The sequence below is a fragment of the Pelophylax lessonae genome (assembly GCF_965119305.1).
Source record: "Pelophylax lessonae genome assembly, chromosome: 10".
Taxonomy (NCBI): Eukaryota; Metazoa; Chordata; class Amphibia; order Anura; family Ranidae; genus Pelophylax; species Pelophylax lessonae.
In genome coordinates this window covers 173,979,689-174,004,702 of record NC_138777.1, presented here as the reverse complement: position 1 = coordinate 174,004,702, position 25,014 = coordinate 173,979,689, and the positions used below count along the sequence as shown (strand labels likewise).

The 25,014-nt window shown below is 43.9% G+C and overlaps 1 protein-coding gene across 1 annotated transcript in view; it reads left to right on the top strand.

Moving 5' to 3' along the window:
* Window positions 1–25,014, top strand: part of ATL3 (atlastin GTPase 3) — a 141,285-nt gene that overhangs the window by 37,532 nt on the left and 78,739 nt on the right. The window contains exons 2-4 of the mRNA XM_082270845.1: window positions 16,821–17,029; window positions 17,110–17,253; window positions 17,385–17,489. Coding sequence (XP_082126971.1) covers window positions 16,821–17,029; window positions 17,110–17,253; window positions 17,385–17,489 — 458 coding nt within the window. The remainder of the gene's footprint in view (window positions 1–16,820; window positions 17,030–17,109; window positions 17,254–17,384; window positions 17,490–25,014) is intronic.

Below are 25,014 nucleotides of genomic sequence, written 5' to 3'. Positions count from 1 at the left end.
AAACACTGAGACTGAACTATTTATACCTGCCTCTATATCATATATGAACAGGTTAAACAAAATTGGTCCCATGACAGAGCCCTGGTTGCACCCTGCTCACATCTACAGACCACTCTGAATATACTCTATTTATCACCACCCTCTGGATGCAGTCATGTAACCAGTTTCGATCCAGTTTCATACACTGTAGTCAATGCTAGCTGACTTCAATTTGTACATTAAACATATATGGGATACCGTATCAAATGCTTTGGTGAAATCCAGATACACCACATCCATAGGCCTTCCTCTATCCAAATTAAAGTTCACTTCCTCATAGAATGTTAATAGGCTGGTTTGGCAGGAACGGTCCTTCATAAATCCATGCTGGTTACTACTACTGATACAATTTTCATCAACAAATGAAAAATAGTTGCATATAGTCCCTTTCCATCCTCTCCAATAGTGTACTTACTATTGATGTTAGGCTGACTAGCCAGTAGTTTCCAGGTATGTTTCTCTGCCCTTTTTTGAATATTGGTGCCTTGTTAGCTTTTCGCCAATCAGCTGGTACCATTCCGGTCAGTAAGCTGTCCTTATAGATTCGGAATTACAGTCTTGCAATAGCCTGGTCTTTGAGGACTCTCGTGTAAGCAATCTGGTTCTAGTGATTTATTCACATTAAAGTGGTTGTAAAGGCACAATGTTTTTTACCTTCATGCATTCTATGCATGAAGGTGAAAAACCAGTTTGCAGCCACCCTCCAGTCCAACTAATACTTAATGGAGCCCCCTTTTGATCCAGCAATGTCCACGTGAGTCTTGCCTCTCTAGGAACTTGCTCTTCTGATTTGGCTTTTGGCAGCAGCCGGAGCCATTGTTCTTGTTCAAAGCCAGTGAGCCAGTCAGGAGATGGAGGGGGCAGGGTCAAGCAGTGGCTCCATGTGTGAATGGACGCACTTAGCCACGGGTCAGGAGTTCGCCTGCTTGGGTGCCCCCAGAGCAAGCTGCTTGGTGTGGAGGCACCCAGCAGGAGGGAGGAGTCAGGAGCGCCAGAGTGGGACCCGAGAAGAGGAGGATTCAGGCTGCTCTGTGCAAAACCAACTGCACAGAGCAGGTAAGTATAACATGTTTGCTATTTAAAATAAATAAATAGACTTTAACCACTTCTGGACCAGGCCTATTTCTGACACTTGTTGCTTACAAAATAAAAACTGGGTTTTTTTTGCTAGAAAATTACTTAGAACCCCCCAACATTATGTATTTTTTTTTTTTTTTTTTTAGCAGAGACCCCAGAGAATAAAATGGAGATCGTTGCAATATTTATCACACCGTATTGCGCAGCAGTCTTCCAAATGCATGGAAGATAATGCGTAATGTGAAAGATAATGTTACGCCGAGTAAATAGATACCCAACATGTCATGCTTCAAAATTGTGCACTCTCTTGGAATGGCAATAAACATTGGTACTTAAAAACCCCCATAGGCGACACTTAAAAAATGTCTACAGGTCACCAACTTAGAGTTACAGAGGAGGTCTAGGGCTCAAATTATTGCTCTCGCTCGAATGATCGTGGCGATACCTCACGTGTAGTTTAAACACCGTTTACATATTTGGCGGGACTTGCATTTGCGTTCGCTTCTGCGCGCAAGCTAACGGGGACAGGGCGTTTTTTTTTTTTTTTTCCTATTTATTTTATCTATTATTCTTTATTGTTACACAGTTTTTTTTTTTTTTTTTTTTGGTCATTTTTATTCCTAATACAAGGAATGCAAACATCCATTGTAATAGAAATAGACATGACAGGACGTCTTTAATGTGAGATCTGGGGTCAAAAAGACCTCGGATCTCACATTTTTTTTTTTTTTTCATGATGAAAAAAAGATGGGCTCTTCAAATGTTTTGCTATGGGACATTTGACGTCACTCCTGTCCTCCAAGGCCATAGAGTCGAGTGAGGGCCATCTTGCCCTCACTCGACTTCCTTCCTGTGAGGAGCGCAGACCCCCGGGGGGGGGGGGGAGCTCCCCTGCCGCAACCGTAAGAGTGATCTTACTGGAACCACCCTTATGTAAAAGAGGACCGTCAGCAGTTTAAAACAATACCGGAGTTATGGCAGCTATCTGCTGCCGTAACCCCGGTATTTAACATCAAAAAACCAACGTATAACTGCGGCGGGCGGTCTGGAACTAGTTAATATCGCTTTAAGTTTTTCAAATCTTTTGTGAATACTGGCTTCTGTTAGCCACAAAGGTACATTCTGTGTTGTGTTACTTACAATACAGTCTTGTTTATTATACCCCTCCCTTTCCTTTACAATTGTCTTCTTGCTGTTCCCCCCAATCCTCTGGAGGTCTTGGTGGACATGGGCCCCCTCCTTGGAATGGTCCAACCCTCGGGAGATCCCTTGGTTCCCCTGGCCTCTCCTACATATCATACCTTGGGGGGTGGTACCTTGGGGGTGGTAATATTACGGCCGCTGCGGAATTCCTGCGCATGGGGGGGGGTGACTGTCCTGGTGGGCTTTTGTTAAGGACCTTCCGATGCCACTTGTCTGAGACCCCCCTTCAGGGGTCCGGGAGACCGCATGGCGTGCCGTGGGGGCCGCCATTTTGCTGTAGATTCGTGCTCATTGTTTTCCATTGACAATGTATGGGCAGCCATTTTCTGTTTGTTCCCCATAGGAATGCATGGGGCAGCTATTTTCTTGTAGTCCAGATCGCTGGACAGGCAGCAGGCATGGCACATTTGATCTAGCAATGACCCAGGCATTTTTTTATATTTCTATTTCCTGTGTCAGATTGTTTTTACTTGCTGTTTCACAGAAAGTTCCAGCAAGCCTCCTGAGAGGTTGGGTAATGTCTTTGGGGTCCCCTGTAGGTTTTCCTTACTCACTCTGCGATCATCAGATTTTGCTGGATTGGGATTTGTGATACCGCTAGTCCGGCGGTGGGATCGCAATTTTGCAATCTTTTTAAAGTGACACTGCATTATTTTAAATCATTGTAAAATGGAGTCCCAGGACAATGTTTCACCTACAGACCCCCTCAGTGCGGCTGCGGGACCCTCTGGGTCGCAGTCTCTGCTCTTGGGACCTCTCCGGGTCACAAGAAAAAGGAAAGCGGTTCAGGTCTTCTGAGAGTTCCAAGAAGCCATGGTCAGGTAAATCAAAGACCGGCCAGTTCGGTTCTGCAGACAAATCCTCGTCTGCATGAAGGGGTGCCCTCACCCGCTTCTGGGGTGTGGGAACGTCTTCGCTTCTTTCCCGGACCATGGACTTCCTTGATTCAGGACAAATGAGTTCACAGACTGATTCGATCAGGGTACAAGGTCGAATTGCGGTCTCCACCGTCGGACAGGTTCTTCCCATCCAATCTTCATCTATCTCCAGACCTGTTAAAGGAGAGGGCAAGGTACATCCAATCCTGGATCTCAAGGCTGTGAACCGATTTGTGCGGGTACAGAAGTTTCGGATGGAATCCATCCGCACCGTAGTGGCGCCCCTACTCCAGGGAGACTTCTTGGCCTTCTTAGATATCAAGGACGCATATCTACGCATCTTCGCTGAGCATCAGCAGTTTCTTCCTTTGCCGTAGCAGTGGAGTATTATCAGTTCGTGGCATTACCCTTTGGTTTCGCCTCCGCCTCCAGGGTTTTTACCAAGGTACTGGCCCAGTGTTGGCTTTGCTGCGCCAATGGGGGATTGTGGTACTGGGGTATCTGGCTGATCATATATAAGGACAGATGGACATTAGAATGACTTCTAAAAGCAAAAACACACATATAAGACGCATAACAACATGTATAATTACATTTATTATTAACAATCTACAGTCAGGTCCATAAATATTGGGACATTGACGCAATTCTAATGTTTTTGACTCTATACACCACCACAATAGATTTGAAATGAAACAAACAAGATGTGCAGACCTTTAACTTTAATTTGAGGGTATTTACATCCCAGTCAGGTGAAAGGTGTAGGAATTACAACAGTTTGTATATGTGCCTCCCACTTTTTAAGGTACCAAATGTAATGGGACAATTGGCTGCTCAGCTGTTCCATGGCCAGATGTGTGTTATTCCCTCATTATCCCATTTACAAGGAGCAGATAAAAGGCCCAGAGTTCATTTTAACCACTTGCCTACTAAGCCTATTTTTGACATTTGGTGTTTATAAGCTAAAATCAGTTGTTTTTGCTAGAAAACTACTTAGAACCCCCAAACATTATATATTTTTTTTAGCAGAGACCCTAGAGAATAAAATCGAGATTATTGTAATATTTTTTATCACACCGTATTTGCGCAGCGGTCTTCCAAACGCAATTTTTTTGGAAAAAAATCACTTTTTTGAATTAAAAAATAAGAATCCAGTAAAGTTAGCCCAATTTTTTTCCATAATGTGAAAGATAATGTTATGCCGAGTAAATAGATACCCAACATGTCATGCTTCAAAATTGCGCACGCTCACAGAATGGCGACGAACTTTGGTACTTAAAAATCCCCATAGGCGACACTTTAAAAATTTCTACAGGTTGCCATCTTAGAGTTACAGAGGAGGTCTAGGGCTCAAATTATTGCTCTCGCTCGAACGATCGCGGCGATACCTCACATGTGTGGTTTGAACACCGTTTACATATGTGGGTGGGGTTTCCGTGTGCGTTCACTTCTGCGCGCGAGCTAACGGGGACAGGACGCTTTCTTTTTTTTTTTTTTTTTTTTTTTTTTTTTTACTATTTATTTCATTGATTATTTTTTATTTTTACACCATTTTAAAAAAAAAAAAAAAAAATTGATCATTTTTATTTCTAATACAAGGAATGTAAACATTCCTTGTAATAGAAATAGGCACGACAGGACCTCTTTTTTGTGAGATCTGGGGTCAAAAAGTCCTCAGATCTCACAAGTACACTAATAAAGTTGGAAAGGAAAAAAAAAAAAAAAATGACAAAAAAAAAAGGGACCTTTAAGTCGGTTGCTCGGCAACGACGTTTGCCGTCCCTCCGGTCATCCAAGACAATAGAGTCGAGTGAGGGCAAGCTTGCCCTCACTCGACATCCTGTCTGTGAGGATCCGGGACCCGATCGTTTTCCCCGCTGCCGGCAGGCACCCCTTCCGCCATCCCGGAGGGTGATCCCGCGGCAAATCCGCCGCTGGGACCACCCTTATCCGAAAGCCCATCGCCTGCAGTTTAAAAAAATACCAGGGTTATGGCAGCTATCTGCTGCCATAACACCGGTATTTAGCTTTAAACTCAGGACGTATATGTACTATGGGCCGGTATTGAGGTGGTTAACTGTGCTATTTGCATTTGGAATCTGTTTCTGTCAACTCTCAATATGAGATCCAAAGAGCTGTCGCTATCAGTGAAGCAAGCCATCATTAGGCTGAAAAAAAACAAAACAAACCCATCAGAGAGATAGCAAAAACATTAGGTGTGGCCAAATCAACTGTTTGGAACATCCTTAAAAAGAAAGAACGCATCGGTGAGCTCAGCAACACCAAAAGACCTGGAAGACCATGGAAAACAACTGTGGTGGATGACCAAATAATTCTTTCCCTGGAGAAGTAAACACCCTTCACAACAGTTGGCCAGATCAAGAACACTCTCCAGGAGGTAGGTGTATGTGTGTCAAAGTCAACAATCAAGAGAAGACTTCACCAGAGTGAATACAGAGGGTTCACCACAAGATGTAAACCATTGGTGAGCCTCAAAAACAGGAAGGCCAGATTAGAGTTTGCCAAACAACATCTAAAATGCCTTCACAGCTCTGAAACAACATCCTATGAACAGATGAGACCAAGATCAACTTGTACCAGAGTGATGGGAAGAGAAGAGTATGGAGAAGGAAAGGAAGTGCTCATGATCCAAAGCATACCACCTCATCAGTGAAGCATGGTGGTGGTAGTGTCATGTATGGCTGCAAATGGAACTGGTTCTCTTGTATTTATTGATGTGACTGCTGACAAAAGCAGCAGGAATTTTGAAGTGTTTCGGGTAATATTATCTGCTCATATTCAGCCAAATGCTTCAGAACTCATTGGACGGCGCTTTACAGTGCAGATGGACAATGACCCGAAGCATACTGCATAAGTTTTTTTTTAAGGGAAAGAAGTGGAATGTTATGCAATGGCCAAGTCAATCACCTGACCTGATTCCGATTGAGCATGCATTTCACTTGCTGAAGACAAAACTGAAGAGAAAATGCCCCAAGAACAAGCAGGAATTTAAGACAGTTGCAGTAGAGGCCTGGCAGAGCATCACCAGGGATGAAACCCAGCACCTGGTGATGTCTTTGCATTCCAGGCTTCAGGCTGTAATTGACTGCAAAGGATTTGCAACCGAGTATTAAAAAGTGAAAGTTTGATTTATGATTGTTAATCTGTCCCATTACTTTTGGTCCCTTAAAACGTGGGAGGCACATATACAAACTGTTGTAATTCCTACACCGTTCACCTGATTTGAATGTAAATACCCTCAAATTAAAGCTGAAAGTCGGCAGTTAAAGCACATCTTGTTTGTTTTATTTCAAATCCACTGTGGTGGTGTATAGAGCCAAAAAGATTAGAATTGTGTCGATGTCTCAATATTTATGGATCTGACTGTATATCTGGACAATAAACAACTATCCCTGAATGGGGGGGGGGGGGGGTAAATGAGTAAATGAACTTATGAGTCATTGGTTAAGGATGCGCTGGCCGGCTTCTCAGCCCGCTCCTTACCGAACCACTATTTTTAATACAGAATCGATCATTTTTCGACCGATTTTTCAAATCCTTCCAAAAATTTTTAATTCTTTAGAAAATTATTAGAAAATTATTATACAAAATGAAATTAAACGAAATGCATCAATGAAACAAAATTAGTAACATAACATATCTATCGGAAACTAAACAAATTTTTCTGCTCTGCACATTTCTAACATTGGTGTATGTAGTCCTTGGAAATCAAAAGTAAACAAAATATGAGTAGAGGAGAAGCTGCAAAACATACAGGGAATCCAGGAAGTTGTGGAAAGGGATTGCTATTAGAATATTCACAACTTGAATGGAAGTTGAAAGTAAGCTTTTATTGGGTTGTCAAGAATAACTTATTTGCATTGCTATTAGAACTTCCGATATCGATCAAGACAATAGGGCTAAGATGGTCCCAAACAGAGGAGCGAATGGACGATCCAATCAGGTCTGCCTGAAAAACTGACAGGCGGACCTGATTTGGAACGATTGTATAAAAGGGGCCTAACAGGGAAACAGCCCAAAAAAAAAACCTAACTGGTGTTCTAATCCATCTCCACAAACTAAAAAAAAAAATAAAAAAATGTTTTGCTTTTAGTTATACTTTAAGCAAGGGTTGTTTTCTACATTCATGTGATCCTATAGGCACTTTTTGCACAATTCCATCTACTGTATGGGTTATATATTTATATACAATGCATTTTTTTGGTGCATATTTTATTTTAATTTATTAATAACGGCAATGGATTCATCTTGATGGGAATTCACCTTGATTCCCATTTTTTGCTTTGAAAATATGCCACTTGTGTAGTATTGGTCCCGCAGAGTCAACTTTACGAAGAGAAAAACTTTGGGTGTTGTGTACTATCTGGGATCTTTAAATATTTAAGCTATAAGCCAGCCTCTCTTGCCCCCTCTATAACAAAATAGGCATTGTCAGCTGTTGTGGTGATAATTCCACTACAACTCTCAATCCTTATGTGTGAATATATGTGTGTGTATATATATATATATATATATAATATGTAGCACCCTTCTAGGTAGGTGCTAGTAAAACCATATGGGGGCCCTGTCTGCTTATCAGGGGGGCCTGATTGTTCAGTTAGGCTGTCATGTGTTTCCAGGGTGTCGAGTCTGGGGAGTTTTCAGACTGTGTCCAATGAGGGCTCTTATTGGGCAGTGGAGGAACCCTGACCAATAGCACACCAGGGCTTGTATCCATCCCAGAGGGCAGAATCTGCCGCAAAGCATCCTGGGATAGGGTATAAGTCTCAGGGGAACACATAACGCAGCGTCTTTGGCAGGAAGCAGAGTCCCAGGAGGAGGGTGACTGCTGTTTCTCCTCCTGTCAGCGTGAGGAAAGGTCCTTGGCAGTCGGCCTAGAGGACGGAAGGTTAAGTTGAGCTGCAGAGAGGAATGCAGTGTGATGTGGAGCTGCTGGGCAGACATTTCCAGGAAAGCAGTGTCGTGTGTACTATAAACTGCCCAGGGGTCTGCCTAGGATAGGAGACCACTCCAGAAGGTCAGAGGGATCCGGGAGCCAGCTAACCAGTTTAGGCTTAGAAAGGGGGTGCCAGTGTCTAAGCCCTGAAGAGAAGTGTGTGAAAGAGGGTGCCAGTGTGGGCCCTGAAGTGTTCAGCAGTGCAGCAGTGATACAAGTAGCTACCTCAACAAGGAGTGCCAGAGGGAGCTTCAAAAGGACTTTTAGACGCAAGGAAGTGGTCAGAAGTCAGTTCAGTGTTAACAGGCATCAAACCAGCGTTAACCAGTGTTGACCGGCATCAAGCTAGCCAACAGGCATTTTTCAGTTGTCCCCTGTAAATTGTGCATAGTCGAGCCAAAGGGGTATCCCACTCATCCCTTTTCCTATCCAAGTTCTCAATAAATATAAAAACCAAAAGATACTGGACTGGTCATTGTCTCAGTGCTCACACTTGGAGAAACATGCACAAAGGTACTTTTGTTGCACCCGGTGACCCAGGGGGACCCATATCCAGCAAAACCGCTGGGAATTCTGCTACATACACACAATATATATACATACATACATACATACATACAGTTGTGGTCATAAGTTTACATACCCTGGCAAAATGTATGATTTCTTGGCCATTTTTCCGAGAATATGAATGATAACCCAAAAACTTTTCTTTCATCCATGGTTAGTGTTTGGCTGAAGCCATTTATTATCAATCAACTGTGTTTACTCTTTTTAAATCATAATGAGAACAGAAACTACCCAAATGGCCATGATCAAAAAGTTACCTACCCTGGTGATTTTGGCCTGATAACATGCACACAAGTTGACACAAATGGGTTTGAATGGCTATTAAAGATAACCATCCTCACCTGTTATCTGTTTGCTTGTAATTAGTATGTGTGTATAAAAGGAAATTGAGTTTCTAGACTCCTGACAGAACCTTGCATCTTTCATCCAGTGCTGCACTGACTTTTCTGGATTCTGAGTCATGGGGAAAGCAACAAAGGATCTGTGGGATAAAGGTAGTTGAACTGTATAAAATAAGAAAGGGATATAAAAAGATATCCAAGGAATTGAGAATGCCAATCAGCAGTGTTCAAACTCTAATCAAGAAGTGGAAAATGAGGGGTTCTGTTGAAACCAAACCACGGTCAGGTAGACCAACTAAAATTTCAGCCACAACTGCCAGGAAAATTGTTTGGGATGCAAAGAAAACCCCACAAATAACTTCAGGTGAAATACAGGACTCTCTGAAAACATGTGGTGTGGCTGTTTCAAGATGCACAATAAGGAGGCACTTGAAGAAAGATGGGCTGCACGGTCAAGTAGCCAGAAGAAAGCCATTACTACGCAAATGCTACAAAGTATCCCGCTTACAATACGCCAAACAGCACAGAGACAAGCCTAAAACCTTTTGGCACAAAGTCATTTGAAGTGTTGAGACCAAAATTTAGCTTTTTGGCCACAACTATAAACGCTACATGTAGGGAGAGAAGTCAACAAGGCCTATAATGAAAGGTACACCATTCCTACTGTGAAACAGCTGATGTTTTGGGGATGTGTGAGCTACAAAGGCACAGGAAATTTGGTCAGAATTGATTGCAAGATGAATGCAGTATGTTATCAAAAAATACTGGAGAAAGATTTGCATTCATCAATCCGGAAGCTGTGCGTGGGACATACTTGGACATTCCAACATGACAATGATCCTAAACACAAGGCCAAGTCGACCTGTCATTGGCTACAGCAGAATAAAGTGAAGGTTCTGGAGTGGCCATTTCAGTCTCCTGACCTCAATATCATTGAGCCACTCTGGGGAGATCTAAAACGAGCAGTTCATTCAAGACAGCTCAAGAATTTACATGAACTGGAGGCTTTTTGCCAGGAAGAATAGGCAGCTTTACCATTTTAGAAGATTAAGAGCCTCATCCACAAATACAACAAAAGACTTCGAGCTGTCATTGATGTTAAAAGGGACAATACACGTTATTAAGAGTAAACCCAGTTGATTGATAATAAATGGCTTCAGCCAAACATTAACCATGAGTGAAAGAAAAGTTTTTGTGTTCTACATATTCTCTGAAAAATGGGCAAGAAATTATAAATTCTGCCAGGGTATGTAAACTTATGAGCACAACTAACAATATGTGTGTATGTATATATAAACGTGTGTGTGTGTATGTGTGTGTGTGTGTGTATATATATATATATATATATATATATATATATCTAGTGTATAAACAATAAGCTATAAAAGAATTTGGTGCTCTTGTTTTATTTTTGCATATTAAGTATCTAAAGCCAAAGTAGGCAAGGGCTAAAGTGACACTAAATTATATCTTCATTCTTGAAAAATAATACATGCGCATCCACTACTTAGTGGCCCTGTAATCTGTTTTTCATGAAACTGTTTCTTACTCTTTTTTTCTGCCTCCTTTTAACATCTTCCGTAAGCTCCCAAGCCTGTCCTTTTCATCTCTCCTTATTTTTTTGGAACAAGCAATGCACGTTAGTTTCTGTTGTGCACTGCTCTCAAGCAATAGAGGGTAGCTACAGTCCTATATACAGTGGCACCATGGAGAACAAATATAGCCACCCTCTAACAGGAAGTCAGATCACAGCAGTATAAAAAGGAAATTGGAGATTTCAAATGGTTAAGAGCACCAGAAGATACTTCTTTGATTTAAGAATCCATACCTGAGTATAAACAGTATACATTTCTCTTTCGTTTATTGATGGACACAGCTCCTGATTCTTAACCATTGGGTTATACTGCCCCCTGCCATATGTTTCACTCTGGCCTGCCATATGTTTTCTAGGCAGAAAACCGTTTGACTACGCCTATGGGCAGTCCCAGGGGGTATACACCCACACTCAACTATAGTCACTCAGTTTTCTTCTGCCTGGTCAGGAGTAAGGACCTAGTTCCTTGCTGGAACCTCTGGTCCTAGCAATTTTTTTTATTTTTAAATAGATTTTTTCCTATCTTTGTTTTGTTCCTTTTAGAATCTACTATCAACTGCTGGACTTGGCGATGACCTGGATAATCTAGATCCAGAGGGTCCCCCCAATCTGTCCAGTGAGCACGTTCAGGTCTCAGCTCCATGCTAGGTTGGCCTCGGTGTAGTCGCAGCGTTCCTCCTGGCTGACAGCCACCCACATCCTAATGGAGTGGTTGGCTGTCGGGTGCCCACCCTGTTCATGGTATGGTAAGTAGCTGTCCCCCCTCTACCCCTTGGTGTTTTGGGGTGGACATGGGCCCCTCCCTGGGACAGTGGGACCCCTGATTTCCTACCCCCCCCCCAGCCCCCTAAAAATTCGGTGGTCACTGTGGGTCTTCTCACAGGAAGTGATCCATTCGTGAACCGTGGTTCAGCGTCCCCCTTGCAGGATTGCAGTCGGCGGCCCTCCCCTGATTGTTTTTTTTCCGGGTGACCTTAGTATATAGTGTCCACCTCCCTCCCCTGCCTCATCTGTCCATCAGATCCTGAATCTGTTTCGGCCGGCGCAGGTGCGAGTCACCCTACTGAGTCTGCGTCCATGCACCCAGAGTGCTCAAACAGTGAGGATGTTTCCTTTGCTCCTCTAGTCGTGCATAAAAAGGCGCTGGTGGATGCACCGATTGTGTCAGAGCTTGACATTTTAAACATGGCGGAGATGCTGCATCTGAGGTGCTGGTCCCTTTTTGCACCGCAGGTCCTCCACTGTGGCGGGGGTGTTCCCCTTTCCTGCTATCTTTGACAACATTGTTACGTAACAGTGGAGTTATCCAAAACGCACCCTAAACGTTTTGCTATGCGGTATCCTTCTAAGGATTCCCTGCTTAAAAAGTGGATGATCCCACTTGTAGTGGACTCGTCGGTTTCCAGGTTAAATTAAGCTACCTTACTTCCGGTTGAGGAGTCCTTGGCCTTTAAAGATCCGGTGGATAGGAGAGCGGAGGCTCTGGCCTGCCATATGTTTCACTATGGCTGGTTCGGCTTAGGCCAGTATTTACTATTGCCCTGGTTTTGCAAACTCTGACGAGTGGGCCAAACTTTTATGCAGGGAACTGGAGGAGAAATGGCTTCCCCCTGCCTTTGAGAAGCTGGCGGATCAGTTGATCCAGGGGTTACAGTTGTGTGATGCCTCTTTGGATGTGGCTCCTTTGATTTTAGGCTGTCTGTATCAGCAGTGGTCCTTCGGCATCTTATCTGGCTGACGATATTGGTCTGCAGACCAGACTTCTGAGAAGGCCTTATCAGCTCTCGCCTGTTTGGAGCTTGGAGCTTCTTTGGATGACATCATTAGTAGATGTGGGCCATTCTTCTTGGCTCATAAGAGGCCTTTTTCTTCCTCAAGGGATAAAAGTCCTTCAGGGCCTCACCGCCGCCTCCCCCCCCCCCCCCCCGGAGGTTCCAAGACTACCTGGTCTGGCAAGCCACAAGGGGCTCTTCTAGACCTGCAGACGAGGCTTCCTCTTCATGAAGGGGTGCCCTCACCCATATCTGGGGTGGGGGGAAGTCTACGGTGTACTGGTCAAGTGGGTCCACAAAGTCATTCGGACCGGCTACATGATCGAGTTTCGGTCTTTTCCTCCGGATTTGATCATTCCAACCTGAAATTGTCCCCAGATCGCTTACGGGGTCACTTTGGGGCAGTGCAAGACTTGTTACTTCATGGGATAATTCCGGCTTTGGAATGTTTTCAGGGGTTTTACTCAAACCTGTTTACAGTTCCTCTTCCTCTCAGGGAAGATCTGCTGTCCCAAGGGCCAATCTTCCATCCTGCTTTACAGTCGCTGGTTTTAACGGCTTGGGTGTTTATAGCCAGGTACTGAAGGATAGAGGTTTGTCTGAATCTGCATTTCCTAATTTGTTAAAGCGGAGTTCCACCCTTGATTTGTTTTTTTTTGTTTTTTTAAATACCCCCGGGACAGTCAGGGCTAGTGCATTCCACAATGGCTAGCCTCTGATCTGTCCCGGGTTGCACTTACCTGTTAGGACAAATACTTACCTTGAAAACGTCTTGTCCAGCGCTGCCATCTCAGATGTGGGCAGCTTGAAGCCAGCGAGATCGTCTTCGGCGTCCTCTTCCGCCTTCTTCGGTCCCACGATGCTCTGCGCCGGCCCCGACGTCACTTCCGGGTCGCGCGCGTCATCCCTCTACAGCTTCTGGGCATGCCTAGAAGCTGTTTAGAAGGGGATGAGGCGCGCGCCCCGGAACTGACGTCGGGGCCGATGCAGGCGCAATGATTCCTGGGAGCGATGACGTTCAGCTCCCAGGAATCATTGCAGAGCCAGGAAGTGACGACGGGCCGCGGCCGAAGAAGGAGGAAGAAGGAAGTAAGGTAAGTATATTTTCTTCGGTACGAGGTAAGTAAAAAAAAAAAAAAAAAAATGCGATTATCCATTTCTTTTTCAGGTGACCCGGAGCGAGAAGATGGAGGTAAGTATAAAATTAGGGTGGAACTCCACTTTAAAGGTTAGAATATCTACCTCTAGGAAGATCTACCATCGTACTTAGAAGACATCCGTACTCCTTTTCGGTAGCTCGGATCTTGACTTTCCTCCAACGGGGGGGGGTTGGAGCAGCGTCTGGCCTTGAGTACCATCAAGGGCCAGGTTTCGGCCTTGGCTTTTTTTTTTTTTTCCAACATCCATTGGCCACACATTTCTTGGTGTATACCTATATCCAGGGAGCTCTACACTTGGTTCCTCCAGTGCAGTCTCCACTACCGCCATGGGTCTTCAAATTGGTGTTGTCAGTTATCCAGGAATCTCCCTTCGAACATAACGGGAGGCTCCCCTGCTTACGTTGCCCAGAAGGTAGCCTTTTTGGTGGATATTACTTCTGTGTGCAAGGTGTCGGAGCTGGTGGCGTTGTCTTGTCGTTAACCTTACCTGTTGGTTTACAGAGCTAAGGTAGTAATTTGTCCCTTTCCATTGTTCCTTCCAAAGGTCGTCTCTGATTTCCATTTGAATGAAGACATTGTGTTGCCTTCCCTATGTCCCAGGCCTAAGCATCCTAAGCAAATTGCTCTGCATTCCTTGGATGTGGTTCAGGGAATCAGGGTGTACCTGGCAGCTACGGAGTCTTTTAAGAAGTCAGACTCCCTATTTGTATTCATGGTTGGACCTCGAAAAGGGTTGGCTGCTTCTACTGTGACCATTTCCAGATGGATCAGACAGACAGGGGTCAGGTTCCTCCTTTCCCTGTTAAGGCACGCTCTACTCGGGCGCTTAGTGACTCCTGGGCCTTCCGTCATCAGGCATCAGTGATGCAGGTTTGCAAGGCGCCCATCTGTGCACACTTTTACAAAGTTTTATAAAGTGGATGTGTTGGCATCTGCGGGTGCTTCTTTTGGTTTCAAGGTTTTGCAGGCTGCTGTTTAGAGGACCTGGTCCTCTTTGAGATTGTATTGTTTTTTTCAGGTGAGCTCCAGTTGTTATGGCTGAGCTCCATGTTACCTGGTTGGCTTTGGGTCGCCTTGGGAACTTTTTTTTTTTCTGCTGTTTTCCCACCCCTCATGTTTAACACTGCTTTGGGATGTTCCTAAGGTTAAGAAGAATCAGGAGCTGTGTCCGTCAATGAGCAAAAGAGAAAATGGGATTTTTGACTTACCGTAAAATCCATTTCTCTGATGTTCATTGACGAACACAGCATTCACCCCTCTGTGGAATTGGCTTTCTTCTGACACTGCTTGTAACAAAACATAGTGACTATAGCTGAGCGTGGGTGTATACCCCCTTGGACTGCCCATAGATGTAGCCAAGCTTTTTCTTGCCTAGTGTCCTACTGCTGTAGGGGGCAGTATAACCCAATGGTTAAAAAGAATCAGGAGCTGTGTCCCCCAAGGAACATCAGAGAAATGGTCAAGATCCCATTTATTTTTTTTTTTTTAAACCTGAGTTTAGTGTCACTTTAAAACTGTTTGTTTTTTGCCTTCTGTGTCTCATTAGGGAGATTTTCCTTTACTCCATATCTTGCAGACTCACAGGAAGTGTGAGGATATTTTTCCATTGGGAGGAATATACCCTCTAAGTCTGTTGTCATGTTAACAAGTGTCCCCATTAAAAGATTTTTCTTCTATTCCTATTCTGGTGGCAACCCCAAATTCTGTATTTACCCACACTTTTATTTTCTGTGACATTGATGTTTGGAACATTTAGAGCAAATTCCCCTAATGGGTACACAGACCGCAATAAAAAACCTGGCCATTGTTCTAACCCCTCACCGCTGTATCCGAATCTAGAAAACAAAGTTTTGCCTTTTAGTTATACTTTAGTTTTATACCCACTTTTGCTTTCTTTATTCAGCTCATAAGTTTATTTTTTTTGTGTAAATTTACTCTTTTTCACTTTTTTCTCTTTCTTAATCTCTCTGTTTTCTCCTATCTTCTCCATCTCATTGCTGTTTCATAACTATTTTGCTTCATGCCAGTTTATAGATTTAAAAAAAATATGTTGGTAACAACGTGCTATGAGTCAGACTGAGGGTGTATTTCCTGTCCTGAATGCCTGACTCTGCACTGGTGTTACAGTTGCTGTTACGATCCTGAACTTGGCACCTTATACTTTCTTTCTCTTTATTGGATGTTGGCGTTGTGTTTTTAACTTCAAAAAGGTCAGTTGGTGAAGAAGGGTTTATGCTGTCTCCTTGGATGCTCACATTTAGATTGTAATTTTTGAAATTTAATTTGGAGTTCATTACAGCTTTCTCCAACTTTTGGGGCTTTGTTTGAGTTTAATAGGACAGCAAGAGTCTATCACCAGATATATTTTTAAGAACCTCTAAGGAAAACAATAACTTGTGTGGTTTAACATATCAAATCAATCTGTTGCATACCTGTCTGGATTGTATGACATTTGCCTCTAATTGTCACTGTTTATCTCTATATTCGTTTCTGAACAGTGTGATCTAAGGCCCCGTTCACATAGCAGCGACGCTACTTCCCGGGGCGACCTCCGAGGTCGCGGCGCGCTGCTCACCCCGCGACCTCGGAGCGGCCGGCACGGATTTCATAACATTGAAGTCTATGACGGTCGCTCCGGGTTGCCCCAAAGAAGCTCCGGACCCTTTTTCTAAGTCGGAGCGACTTGTGTCGCTCCTATTAGAACGGGTCCGCAGCTTCCCTATGGAAGGCGACCTGTGAGGCGACCAGGTCGCCTCACAGGTCGCCCCAGTGTGAACGGGGACTAATAGCTAATGCTGGCCATACACTGTTCTTCCTTTTTTTAACTTGGACAGCGGGGTGGTGAACAAGATGGATGAAGGAACTCCCCCCTAACTGGGACAATGTAGTCTCAAAGCGGCAACAGCCTCTTTTAGAATACATTGATCAGTGACTGTAGACATGAGTGTCCAAAAATTTTCCAACATATCCCTTCAGCAGAAGTCGATCAAATAATCCACTTCTTTTGAACAGGGTAGGCCATACGCTGATCAAAATTTAGCCAATCCCTTGTGGACTGCCTGAATTGCAAGTGTGTGGCCAGCTTAAAGTAAATCTACCACCACATGATATAAGTAATCAGCTTCCCTCTGCCTCTTCTAGATCTTGTTTTGCCTCCGGCTCTAATACTGTGTATAGAAAACTACCTCTGTTTTCCTGTTTTGACATTGTGTTCTCTCTTCTCTGCACACAGCCATGGCTCCATCTACTCCTGGCCCAGTCCAGGTTGTTATAGTACAGAAGGATGATCACTCATTTCAGCTTGATGAAGAGGCTTTGGCTTCAGTTCTTCTTCAGGACCACATTCGTGATCTGGACGTAGTTGTTGTATCTGTGGCTGGTGCTTTTCGTAAAGGAAAGTCTTTCTTGCTTGACTTTATGTTAAGGTTTATGTACCACCAGGTAATGCTTCTAGCTTTGTGTGTAATAATATGTCCCCAATTAAAAAGTGAGCACTTATCTATACTGTGTGCCTTTTACAGAAGGAGGTCAGTCGTATGAACTGGCTAGGAGAGGATAATGAACCTCTCACAGGCTTTTCTTGGAAAGGGGGATCCGAACCTGATACCACTGGCATTCAAATCTGGAATGAGGTCTTCACCATGAAAAAGCCGGATGGTAAAGAGGTGAGAGAACTCATTCTGCTATCAACTGTGTTTGTTGCTACTGTTTAGGAATATTATAGTGTTATCATGAGGACTTTACCTTGTTGTTTGTAAGTTTATTCAACCTTTCTGTTTTTACTTATGTTAATTAGGTTGCTGTTGTCCTAATGGACACGCAGGGAGCATTTGACAGTCAGTCCACAGTTAAGGATTGTGCCACTATTTTTGCTCTCAGCACCATGACCAGCTCCATTCAGGTAAGCTGATCACAGTTTATGGTGTCTGTTTATCAGATGTGGGTTTAGAACAATGTTACCATCCAGCTGTTTTTTTTTTTTTTTTCAACCCAATACTGTATGTAGTATCCCAATAATATATCACAAAGTGGAAAACCAAATTAAAAATTGCCCCATTTATACATAGTCTTTCCAAAACAAGCACACTCATGCACAACAATCCCTGCCTAGTTATCGTAAGCAATGCACAAATAATTTGTCCTGCTTGCAAAGATTAGGCTGTGCATCACAATCATTATGCTGATTCTAGATAAAAGATACAGTCCCCAGCCGTTTTTGCTGTTAACACTCTTGTAGACCACATTAATGAATGGGAGCAGGCAGGTAAATAATGTATTCAAAGTGTATCTGAAGCCAAGTTTTTTGTTTTTATTTTAGTTTTGGATAGAGTGGTGATGGGTTATAACCCCTGTCATGTTTTTTAATTTAGGTAAATATTTGCACTCCAAAAAAAACCCCCAAAAAGTCAAATTATCCATTATACATGTTAATCATTAACAAAGGGTAATCCAAAATTTTACAGCAATTATTTTCACAAATAAAGCGCACCAAAAAAAAAAGAGCAAAAATACAGTATATTACAATCTCCAGGTAAATGGCGGCTTTAAGTTCTCTACAGCATTATGGCCGAGCATTGCATTCCCCCCTCCTATAGGGCAGAGTGTAGAGGTCTACAAAAACATGGTGGTAGTCAGCCCTAGAGGTCCCCCGACTGGACAAAATGCATCAGACGGAGTTTACAGTATCTCAAAAAAGTGAGTATACCCCTCACATTTTTGTAAATATTTTATTATATCTTTTCATGTGACAACACTGAACAAATTACACTTTGCAACTATGTAAAGTAGTGAGCGTACAGCTTGTATAACAGTGTAAATTTGCTGTCCCCTCAGAATAGCTCAACACACAGCCATTAATGTCTAAACCGCCGGCAACAAAAGTGAGTACACCCCTAAGTGAACATGTCCAAATTAAGTGTCAAAATTTTGTGTGAAAGGGTGTACTCCGCGCTAAGGAAGCAAGTAAGTAAATTGATAGGCTGCAGCCCCCCTTGAAATATAACCGCAGTTATATGCAAATAAGCTGAAGGAAAGGGGTATGGCACTGCCTAAATGACCAATAAATTGGTGAAAAACTATAGAAACAACAAGGATAAAGGATCATCAGGGTAGACCACTGATAGTAGTATATAAATGGTATATAAATACAAATCCAATGTGACTAAATGTTAAATGTTCAAGATGAAAAGTGACTGGTGCTGTGTTGGTAAAAGGTCTGATGTAAAGAAGTTGGTCAGGATCAGACATTAATAGTAATAAAAATAAAAAATATATATATAAATACAGTATATAGGAATGGATAGATACAAGGTGACTGGTGATAGTGGGGTGTGACACACTGAGCGATAATCAATGATAGTGACTCCTAACAGATTTCATAAAGCCAATGAATAATGTGATAATATACGTACATAAAAGAGTGTGTGAATAAATATATGGTGACCCCAATCATCTATCAATAAATTAACTAAATAATAAAGTGGCAATGTGCATATAAGAAGTGAATGACAGTATGCAAAATATATGGTGACCAAATGTCAGCAACAGTCCATATATAGCATGTAGCACAGCCCGTGAGTCCTCAATAACGTGATAGCAGTGGTAACCCTGTGGTGGGTATAGTAGTGGGGTGCTCGTGAATCCTAGGGTAAGTAGCACACTAACCAGAAATACCCACCCCACACAGGGGTATAGGACGGGTATGTAAATGTAGGTGGATCCCTCTGGTGGGTCCTGGATTCCTGTGGGGATCTTGGAGTGTGGACCTGGTACTCCTAGGTGAGTATCCTGGGGGGCCTCTCTAGGTTCATGGGAAATTGATGGGGATGTTCCCTGGGGTCTCCCAATCCTGGGTCCTCCTAGGGATCCTAGTCCAGGTCCTTACTATGTTTCTCAGAGCGTTGGGGTAAGTGGTACATCCGTGGAAAATAAAAAGAGGGCAGCAATCGTGTGATACCGTAGGATAAGATTTAATTAACAAATAAAAAGACAGGTACTCGCAGTACGATCAGTGCAAACAAGCAATGTATCAGTAGCTGGAACGCTCTGCGTTTTCTCCTGGGGCCGGAACGGGAAATGATGTGGCGGCGCCGTACACGTTTCATCATAGACGTCCTCAGCAGCGTCATGACATCTCCGGTCTCCGTCCTTAAATATGTTGCGGTGTTATGGTAACCCGCCGCAGCTGGGCCGAGTTATTACAAGAGTAAGGGAAAAAATATATAGCCGCATGTAACCCAGTATTTAACCCTTAAGGGTGGGATAGTGTGACGGTATAACAATATATATCGATCTCGGCCAAATTATAGATTTGATGTACATTAAAAGATCAGATAGGTGCAACATATTTGAAGAAATTCTAATAAATATACAATTAAAATCAAAACAAAAGATATAATAAAAAAATGTATATAAACACAAGCAATAAATCATAATAATGAAGAATAATGAGACCAGGCCACATATTGATAACAAATGTGAGGAGAGGCTGAAATGCAAGTGAAGTGATATATTGTATGAAATATGGGATAGGGAAGATTGTATGAATAGACAAGTGCTGTGGTGAATGGATGCGACAACATAATATGTTTTCTCCTGCACAAGAGAAAGGATAGCATGAATAGGATGAATAAATATATGGATATAATAAAGGAATAATAATACCCAAACAAGGGAAAAATCAAATGGTAAAAATAGACCATAATTTATTTTGTATGGCCACCATTATTTTCCTGCACTGCCTTAACCCTCTTGGGCATGGAGTTCACCAGAGCTTCACAAGTGCCACTGGAGTCTTCTTCCACTCCTCCGTGACTACATCACGTAGCTGGTGGATGTTAGAGATCTTGCGCTCCTTCACCTTATGTTTTGAGGACTTCTTGCAGATGCTCATGCTTGGCCAGTCCATCACCTTTACCCTCAGCTTCTTAAGCAAGGCAGTGGTCGTCTTGGAGGTGTGTTTGGGGTCGTTATCATGTTGGAATACTGCCCTGTGGCCAGTCCCAGAAGGGAGGGGATCATGCTCTGCTTCAGTATGTCACAGTACATTTTGGAATTCATGGTTCCCTTAATGATCTGTAGCTCCCCAGTGCCGGCAGCACTCATTCAGCCCCAGACCATGACACTCCCACCACCATGCTTGACTGTAGGCAAGACACACTTGTCTTTGTACTCCTCACCTGGTTGCCGCCACACGCGCTTGACACCATCTGAACCAAATTCGTTTATCTTGGTTTCATCAGACCACAGGAGATGGTTCCAGTAATCCATGTGCTTAGCCTGCTTGTCTTGAGTAAACTGCAGGCTTTCTTGTCCGTCATCTTAAGCAGAGACTTCCTTCTGGGATGACAGCCATGCAGACCAATTTACTACAGTGTGCGGCGTTTGGTCTGAGCACTGACAGGCTGACCCCCACCCCTTCAACCTCTGCAGCAATGCTGGCAGCACTCATACGTCTATTTCTCAAAGACAACCTTTGGATATGACGCTGAGCACGTGCACTCAACTTCTTTGGTCGACCAAGGTAAGGTCTGTTCTCAGTGGAACCTGTCCTGTTAAACCACTGTATGGTCTTGGCCACCATGCTGCAGCTCAGTTTCAGGGTCTTGGCAATCTTCTTATAGCCTAGGCCATCTTAATGTAGAGCAACAATTATTTTTTTCAGATCCTCAGAGTTCTTTGCCATGAGGTGCCATGTTGAACTTCCAGTGACCAGTATGAGAGAGTGAGAGCGATAATACCAAATTTAACACACCTCCTCCCCAATCACAACAGAGACCTTGTAACACTGAGTCACATGAAATCAGGGAGGAAAAATAGCTAATTGGGCCTAATTTGGACATTTTTACTTAGGGTTGTACTCACTTTTGTTGCCAGTGGTTTAGACATTAATGGCTGTGTTGAGTTATTTTGAGGGGAGTAAATTTACACTGTTCTACAAGCTGTACACTCACTACTTTACATTGTAGCAAAGTGTCATTTCTTCAGTGTTGTCACATGAAGAGATATAATGAAATATTTGCAAAAATGTGAGGGGTGTGCTCGCTTTTGTGAGATACTGTACATGCTGACTTCACGCCACTGCTTACTTCTGTCTGCAGCAGCCCTTGATGTAAGTGTGCGGCTGTGTGTTGTGTATTCACTTAAAGACGCATTGATTTTATGGCATTTTTATTTTGAATCAGTCCTTTGGTGAGCTTTATTAACCGCTTGTAGACCAGCCGTGTAGTTTTACTGCGGCAGGTCGACTATGTCCCGCAAAACGACTTGCCTGTATGTCGCTTTGCGGAACTGCTACAGGTTTGCCACCGGGCGCACGCAGTCGCTCCCCGTGGAGACAGAACGACGTTCTGCCATTGTAAACACGGCAGACCGCTGTTCTGTCGGTTATGAACACAGGGATCTTGTGTTCCTCTTATTTAGGAACACAGGTCTCTGTGTTCATGCAGCAAGCCCATCCTACACAGTGTTAAAAAGCACCCCCTAGAGACACATTTAACCCTTTGATCGCCCCTGGTGTTAACTTCTTCCCTGTCAGTGTCATTAGTACAGTAACAGTGCATATTTCTCTATCGTTCCTTGACAGACGCAGCCTCATATCTTCTTGACCATTGGGTTATGCTCCTCCCTTCAGGAATAGAACACTAGGCAGGAAAAAGCTTTCATAACCCCACACACTGCTACAGCCCTCAGTTTGTTTCTGCCTATTTTAGGAGTAGGACCTAGTTCCCTGCTGGGACATTGGTCTTAGCTGTTATTTTTTTGGGAACCTTTTTTTGTAATTTACTCTTTAAATAGAGTTCTTGGAGAACTACAAGCAACAGCCAGCTGGGTTTCGGACTAGATATTCTAGATCCTTAAGATCTCCCAGCCTGGCAAGTGAGCCCCGCTGGATAGAGACGAGCCCGCGAGTGGGCCGTCTCACTGGGACGTGAAAGACCTGAAATGCCCTGAGTCCCAGCGTACCCTTTGGCTGGCAGCACCCCCATCCCGAGTGGGAGGTAGTCTGTTCGGAGTGGCGCCCACCTGATTCCGTGGTATGGTGAGTAAATATCCCCCCCAATTCTCTGGCGGTCTCGGGGTGGACGTGGCCCCCTCCGTAGGATAGTCGACCCTCGGGTATCCCTCGGTTCCCTTGGCCTCTCGGGTATACCAGGCCCCCCCCCTCAGCTGTTTCCCCCCCCCCTCCACCTTCCAGAACAGGTTCCTACCTTTGGGGGTCGGATATATTGCGGCCACTGTGGCATTTCTGCGAGGGGGGGGCGTTTTCTGGTTGGGTCCCCTCCTGTGGACCATCCAATGCCTTTTGTCTGCTGACCCCCCCTGGGGTCCTGGAGACCACCTGGCGTGCTGTGGGGCCGCCATTTTGCTGGAGACCTGTGCCTCTCGACTCAACAAGAAGGTTCAGAGGTTTGTGGCCAGGTCAAGGGATCCTCTGGCCGACTCCACGGGCTCACTGGTGGCTCCTTGGGGTCAGTATCGACTGATCTATGCTTTCCCTCCGCTAAACCTCCTGCCCAAGCTACTGCGCAGAATAGAGGTGGAAGGGATTCTGGTCATTCTGGTGCCACCAGACTGACCTCGCCGGTCTTGGTACGCAGACCTGGTAAGGTTGGTCGCCGATGCTCCTTGGAGACTTCCGCTCAGGGACGACCTGCTGTTTCAAGGGTCGATCTTCCATCCTGCTTTGCAGTCGCTGGCTTTAATGGCGTGGCTGTTGAAAGCCAGGTATTGAAGGATAGAGGTCTTTCGGACTCTGTGATTCCGACACTTTTGAAGGCGCAGGAGTCTACTTCCAGGAAGATCTGTCATCGTATGTGGAAATTGTACATTTCATGGTGTGAATCGTTGAAAGTATGAAAGTACACCATTGCTTGTTTTCGGTAGCTACTGTTTTGACTTTTCTTCAAAAAGGAGTTGAACAGCATTTGGCTTTTGGCACTATCAAAGGCCAAGTGTCGGCTTTGGCTGTGTTTTTCCAACGTTTTTTAGCTACGCATGCCCTGATTTGCACTTTTATTTAGGGGGTGTGTCATATGGCGCCTCCGAGGCGATCCCCGTTACCTCCGTGGGATCTGAATTTGGTGTTATCGGTTCTTCAAAAACCTCCTTTTGAGAACATTAGGGAGATTCCCCTGCTTACATTGTCTCGGAAGGTTGCCTTTTTGGTGGCTATCACTTCTGCCTGCAGGGTGTCTGAATTGGTGGCGTTATCTTGCAGTTCACCTTATCTGGTGGTCCACATAGATAAAGTGGTACTTCGATCTAATCAGTCTTTTCTTCCTAAGGTGGTTTCTGATGTCCTTTTGAATGAAGACATTGTGCTGCCTTCCCCCTGTCCTAAGCCCAAGCATCCCAAGGAAATTGCTTTGAATTCCTTGGATGTGGTTTGAGCAATTAGAGTTTACCTGGCGGCTACTGAATCTTTCAGGAAATCCGACTCTCTCTTTGTTCTTACCGAAGGACCTCAAAAAGGATTGGCTGCGACTGCTGCGACCAGATCTAGATTAATCAGGCAGACGGTGGTTCAGGCTTATTCACTGAAGGGTCAGGTTCCTCCTTTCCTTGTGAAGGTGCATTCTACTAGAGCGCTGAGTGCCTCTTGGGCTTTTCGCCATCAGGTGTCAGTGATGCAAGTTTGCAAGGCAGCAAGTTGGTCTTCTGTGCACACGTTCACAAAATTCTACAAGCTAGATGTGTTGACATCTTCGGATGCCTCTTTTGGCCGCAAGGTTTTGCAGGCTGCTGTTTAAAGGAGAACTTTTTTCTCTTTGAGGGTGTATGTTTTTTTTTTTCTGGGTGAGCTCCAGTTGTTCCTGGTTGAGCTCCATGTTACCTGGTTGGCTACGTTTAGCCTTGGGAAATTGCGTTCTTTTTTCGTTGTTCTTCCCACCCCTCATGCTAAAACTGCTTTGGGACATCCCAATGGTCAAGAAGATATGAGGCTGCGTCTGTCAATGAACGATAGAGGAAACTGGATTTTTTACTTAATGTAAAATCCTTTTCTTTGAAGTTCATTGACAGACGCAGCACCCGCCCCTCTAATTATAAGTGGAATGGGGTTGTTGTCTTCTAAACACTGCTTGCAACGAAACTGATGGCTGTAGCAGAGTGTGTGAGGTTATGCTTTCAGGGACAGCCCCATAGTCGTGGTGAAAGTTTTTCCTGTCTAGTGTCCTATTCCTGAAGGGAGGAGCATAACCCAATGGTCAAGAAGATATTAGGCTGCGTCTGTCAATGAACTTCATACGAAAGGATTTTACGGGAAGAAAAAATCCAGTTTTTTAGCACTAGATATATGAGGCTAGCACTTAGGATTTTAAATGATAAAATTAATAAATATAATAAGCTGCTGCTGATAAAAAAAGGGGGTGCCTTCTAATAATAAAATGGTGAAGTACCAGTGCTGCTTATCCAATCAATATGTG